At 37.5% G+C, this 6,000-nt stretch overlaps 1 protein-coding gene across 1 annotated transcript in view; it reads right to left on the bottom strand.

Annotated features, from left to right (window-relative positions):
* Positions 1 to 996: 996 nt before the first annotated feature.
* MAP3K7CL (MAP3K7 C-terminal like) overlaps positions 997 to 6,000 on the bottom strand; it is a 28,402-nt gene continuing 23,398 nt past the window's right edge. Inside the window, exon 5 of the mRNA XM_009479281.2 lies at positions 997 to 1,177. Within this exon, the coding sequence (XP_009477556.1) occupies positions 997 to 1,177 (181 nt within the window). The remainder of the gene's footprint in view (positions 1,178 to 6,000) is intronic.

Here is a 6,000-nt window from a genome sequence, read left to right as displayed (position 1 = left end):
CTTTTCTATATCTGCTTTTAATGAAAAAAATACTGTATGAATAGAAATGGAAGTATAACAAAGAATTTTCAATTGATCTAGGAAAATACAGGGATAAATAGAGCAAGTAAAACTAACATTTTACTTCCAGGTTATTTGTATATCACGGAACTCCGGTCCCTACTTACAGCCAGTTATGTTCCAAAAGAGACCAGAAAATAAGAACAAAATATCCTCACAGTACTTTTACTGACATATTCTCAGTTGAAACTATGATGGTAGCATTCATATATTAATGTTTCATTTCTTGCGTGCCAAAAAGTACAATAAAAAGACTCTCAAGCTGTCTTTATGCTTGAGGAAGGAAAGTTTGATTTCATCCGCTTCTTTTTAATTTCATAACTTGCAAATTATTACTGGCAGTACACTCGTTTAATAAAAAATAATTACGTTACTTCAATTTTTGATGTGCAATTTCTCAGATTTTATACAACAATGTAAAGTTTACATGGGATAATAAAGTATAATTTTTACCCATGAGGAGATCCGTTTTAAGATAACTTCCAAACACTTTAGGCATGAGGAAAATAATTTAAAAAATCTTCACCAAACTAAAATTAACATACATGTATTCCATATATTAACATTGTCCCTGCTGTATGCCTTAGTATGGTCCAAATTTCCAACACAGAGACTATTTATATCATTTTCTAGTGTGTCCATATCTTCTTAAATTGGAAGAAATATGTTTAGAAAAGAAACCTGATCTACTAGAACATATAATGGGGATAGATTAACTTCAATTATGTTACTTGAAATAAAATATCCATTATATAATGGATGAAATATCCATTATATTAAGCTACTGGCTGGCAAGCATTAAATCAAATATAGACTTCTACATAATCTGTATCTGTAGTAAAGTATTATAACATATTAAACAGACCTTTATTTTAAAATCTCTTTCCAGCACAGGACCAATCCTGTATTAACTGCCTCACATAAGCTAGTTGAGAGTTATGAGGACCCCTGTCTTTTTTGGTACTGTATTCTGAGCTTTTCCAGTTGCTCTACACACTGCGTCTGGGCCAGCTTCAGTGTTCGGTTCTCCTCTGTCAGTTCTGCATACTCCTTAGCCAGCTGAGCAGCATCCATGCTTTCTTTTTCCACTTGTTCCAGCCTGGCAATCAGCTCCTTTCTGACAATAATGAAAAATAACAAAGATTAAAAATGGCAGTATACAAAAATTTGTTGTCATGTGTTAGGTTAAAGCTGGACTACAGGTTGTTAACATGGTGTTACTTGAGCTCTTGTGAAACAGAGGCCTAGAAAATCAATTTGTTAGAGTCCTCCTTTCCCCTTTAAAAGATGAAGCTGCCAAAATCTCTGATAGGTTTGCTGTTCAGTGACCAAACCTGCAAATTGCTGAGGACCTTCACGTGTCTCTAACTTCAGTAAGAGTTGAACATGCAGTTCACAGGGGAGAATCAAGTTCCTGGAGACTGCATGCTAATATTTTGCCTAAAGAAAAACAATTTATTTTTCTCTCAATACCAAACCTATTCAAAAGTGAGCAAGGGGTTTTTTGTTCGGTTGGTGAGCTTTATCAGTAAATTCTGTGAAACACCTGGTTTCCTTTCCTCTGCTCCAAAGAAAAATAATGCTACTAAATACGAGGCACATGAATCTGAACTACATATATTGTTTCTATAATGTGTTTATGCTCAGACCTTAGCCCTTCTGCTGAGGCAGTGATAGAGCTGCAAAGCTGACCCCTCCTGGTCTTTTTAAGAGCAGACACAGGAGGATTCAAGCTGTTGCTTCTTTCTGGATGGAGCCAGACAGTGCCCTGTATTCCCAGAGCTGGCCAGGAGCTGGGCTCTCCTGTATAGTATCAACTGAAATTACCTCAGCAGAAGTTAAGATAAAAGAGGTCTTAAAACACACTGAAGGCATGAGTAACTCACGGGGTATCTAATCGCTCTCCACGTAGTTATCCAGCAGGCTAGCCTGGCCTCTTGTTTTTTTTTTTTTCTTTCCCCTTTAAGTCAAATCATTTATTCACCCCTGCTACAGGAAATCTCTTCTAAAAGGTTCTTAGTTCTTTTGATCACTGTATCTCAGAGATTAGTTAATCTTTAACTGTTCATAGCCCTGTGACTTTATTTCTCAGTCATGTCAAAACAATGCTTGTAGATCTTCAATGGGAAGATGTAATGCCTTCAAAGAGAACAGCTTTTGCTGCAGTCTTTAAAGGAGCCCTCTTGTCAAGTTAGACCAGGACTTTCAGACAGGAAATTCCTACAGATTAGTAATTCTATCGCCACAGGTCAGAGTATTCATGAAATGTTAACATTTCAGTATTTGCTGATCACTTGCATTACTTACAGCTGCAAAACCACCACTTAGAGCAGCAAAACTGTAAGCACCTGGGTTTTGAAAAACACGTCTATCTGGCCTTCTTTTAGGATGAGTTTGATCTTCCTCTGTCTTTACTACAGCTGTCAGTGATAGTACAGTTTTCCCATGGTTTAGCTGACTGTTTACAGTCACAGTTACTGCAGTTCAAGGAGTCACAAGTTAGAAGAGACCCCTGGCACGCTCATTTCTCCCAGCTGTGTTTCCCGAGTTAGCAGCCATTACAGCAATTTTAAATCATCCAAAAGTTGCAGTATATAGAAACCCTCTTGTGGCTAAAGATGTTGGCTTTGTTTTATACCACTGAGGTAATGCATAGCAGCTATACTGCAGCAAAGCCTCTTCTTTTTCCTTTCACCAGGTGAAAGGTATATTCAATCAGGTCGTCAAGAGAAAATATCAAGTGCGTATTTTTGTTCAGCAGAATTCTATTAACATTTGGCACAATATTAATAAAAATAAAAAAAAAAAAATTTTAAACACAGCAAGCCATTAAAGGATTAATTTCTCTTTGCTTGGGCTATGCTAGATAAACCAATTTTAACACTGGCCAAGATGAACTGCTCTTGCTAGACAGTTCGATATTCCAGCTCCTGTTAATGGGACTATAGGCCACAAAGGAGTAATTGCATGTATGCTTTAGCAAGTGAGAAATGCATTTAGGGACAATGAGATTTTGCAAGTCCAGCAGCTTTAATCACTTTGGTCTCTTAGGGCTTCCTCTCGAAGCTTTTTGTCTCTCAGGACCAAAAGAGAGCTTCTGTAATATTTCTTTGCAGTTATTCTACTGGTGCAATGCTGGACTGAAGGATTAAATTAAGCTCTTTCAAATTATAAACTGTTGACTCGCAAGTGTTCCAAACAAATTAACTCAGAATCATACTTCCTCACTTTTCTCACACTTCCAATGTTCTTAAAGGGAGATGCAGTAAACACACTAATAAGTAATCGGCATCTTAAAAGCAGGTAGACCTTTTCCATGGGGACTTTTAGTACATGTAAAAGAAAGGTACTATCTACTCCATTTGGACTTGAGCCAGGAATGGCACAGACAGACAGTGTGCAAACTCAGACAGCTCTATTAATGAATGTCAGTCCAGATTTGATAAGATGAGGCTATGTGTAGGCATGGCTTTTGTGCTGCTCTCCAGCAATACTCAAGCAGCACAGATAACTTTTTTCCCCCTGGGATTTAGCTTTGCTATTAAACAAAATATAAATGCATTAAGATCAAAACATACTCAATGCTGTAGTCCACACTCTAAGCCCTCCCTTGCAGAAAGCAGTTTCCTTGCACTGAGGTAGTAAAATTGCCCACTTCTGAGTCAGCAGAGCCTACTTATTCCCTTCCCATCAGAATCAACACCTGTTTACAGGGTAGGGTGATGTTTCAGGCAAATAGTGCCAGCCTGCCACAGAGATCTAAAATTAGAGTACCAGGGAATTGCTAAATGTTATGAATGGTGTGGTTTACGAAGCTCACAAAAGGATGAGGACAGTAACTAACATTTGCTTCTGATCTAATCCAGGATTTGAACTTAGCTTCCAGAGGTTAAAGAACACCATACTAAGCTCTTGCACCATCTAGCTTTTGTTATGGATGCTTAATAAATAGACCTAGCACTGTGTAATCTGTGTTTTCTGTTAATGGTTAACCTGAGTTTAAATATTAACAGCATTGATAAGGTATTTTCTAAAATGGTGCTGAGGTACTCGAAGTTTTGGGACAATCTGTAATGTACACTTTAAGTGTTCTTTTTTTGGGAGGGGTTGGGGTGGGAAAAGAAGACCAGTGTGATTTACATCATAAACCAATAAACCATAAGCCATACCAGAGCAGGAGAAAAACCCAGCATCGTCTTAGGGAAATTATTTCTCTTGTCCTGGCCTTAATGACTGACCATGCAGACAACAGAGTTCCTTTACACTAATATTCACAATTAATAAATACCAAGAAAAGTGACAGACGAAGCAGATAAACCTATCTGGGGATAAGTGTATTTGGAGATGGACTGAACTCAAGGAAAACAGCTTCCACAGTGCAAAGAGGCAGATGTGTCTTTCTGCTGTTGGGAACAATGTATTCAGGATCATGTATCTGTGGTACTACACATTTCTTCCCAGCTAACATGTGCCTGTGTGTTCTGGTGGCCATAAGGTCATTTACTCTTCCCATATTTGACAAGGCTTTCACATCAGGAGGAATCATGAGACCCTGTAAGGTAATTACTGTCTGAGGAGACTGCCCTTGCGTGTTCAAAGGCTACTAATTAATTTTTAAAACAATGAGACAGCCTGTTTTAATGTAAATATTTCTCGGATGCCAGCAAATAAAAGGTCTATAAATATTCATTACTGCAATAGGGCAAGTTGATGTTTCTCTTGTATTACGAAAGCTGTAATTTCCACTGTTTGGCAAGTAATGTGTATTTTGGATACACATGAGATGACGAAAAATCAGGTCTAGAATTCTATCTCTTCTATCTATTAAGATAAAAGGTTGACTTTATGGTTTATACCAATCTTTTTCTGCATTACCTGAAATGCTGAAGACTACTTGTCTCAGCAGTGTTGGGAAAGACACTCCAGAAATAGTGTACCTGGAGAAACCATCTGGACTTGAGACTTCAGTCCTATGGTCATGAGAGCATGCAAAAGCATATGGAAGGATCCCACAAAATTAAGCAGACATCTCTACTGCATGTCTAGTGTAATATGTGTAAAAGAAGAAAAAGAAATCATATCCATGGCAAAGAAAAGGAGTGATCCTAAACCAGGTGGTGGTCAAATGGTATTTTCTGGAGAGTTATATTAGAATTGTCTGGGGGAGGAAAAAGAGAAAACCAGCCAGTGCTAAGAATATAAGATATAGCTAGCAACCATGGCAACTCTAATATTTAACTACATAATCCAGGGTCATTATCTAGTAATAGCAATATAACGAGTGCTCAAAATAACCAGCCATCCCATCCCTTTCACCCAAACTTAGATACCCAAAAACATCTGTTATGGAAATACATGTGTGTTTCTGGAACATAAATTAAATTACATTCTATGACCTAAATGTGGTGTGTTCTTGCTTCCACACCCTTTTCTTTCTTTTCAATCATGTCTCCCATTCCAAAGTGATTTTGTCCCTTGTACTACATGTTGCTGGCATACACGGGAAGAGTTTGAGTGAAGACAGCAAACAAAGCTATGATGATTTATATTAGAAAAAAAATCTACCCAATGTTCTTCTAAATTCTTTCAATTTCTTGCTTCCTTTTGTTTGTCTTTTTCCTGAGTAACTTCTTTTCCCCTTATTTCCTTTGTCCTTTGATTTTCCCTTTTTCGAACCTGCAACCTCCCTTTCTCTCACATTTCTCATTTTCCTGTGAAATAGTTGTAATTTCCTGAGAAACCCTTGTAATTTCACGCCACTGCCTTTCTATATTCCAGCCATACTTGATCCTCACACTAGTGAGGGACAAGTCAAGCTAAGCAGAATTAAATGCCTTTGAAAAGTTGCAAAAGAGTAAATGTTTTTGACTATTTTAAAACATTGTTATTCAACTTTATATTTCTTGAAGATACCTCCTTTAGACATACATCCGCATGTAT

Source organism: Pelecanus crispus, chromosome 1 (assembly GCF_030463565.1).
Source record: "Pelecanus crispus isolate bPelCri1 chromosome 1, bPelCri1.pri, whole genome shotgun sequence".
NCBI classification, from domain to species: domain Eukaryota; kingdom Metazoa; phylum Chordata; class Aves; order Pelecaniformes; family Pelecanidae; genus Pelecanus; species Pelecanus crispus.
The sequence above is the reverse complement of the archived record's forward strand: the minus strand, read 5'-3'. Positions and strand labels throughout refer to the sequence as shown.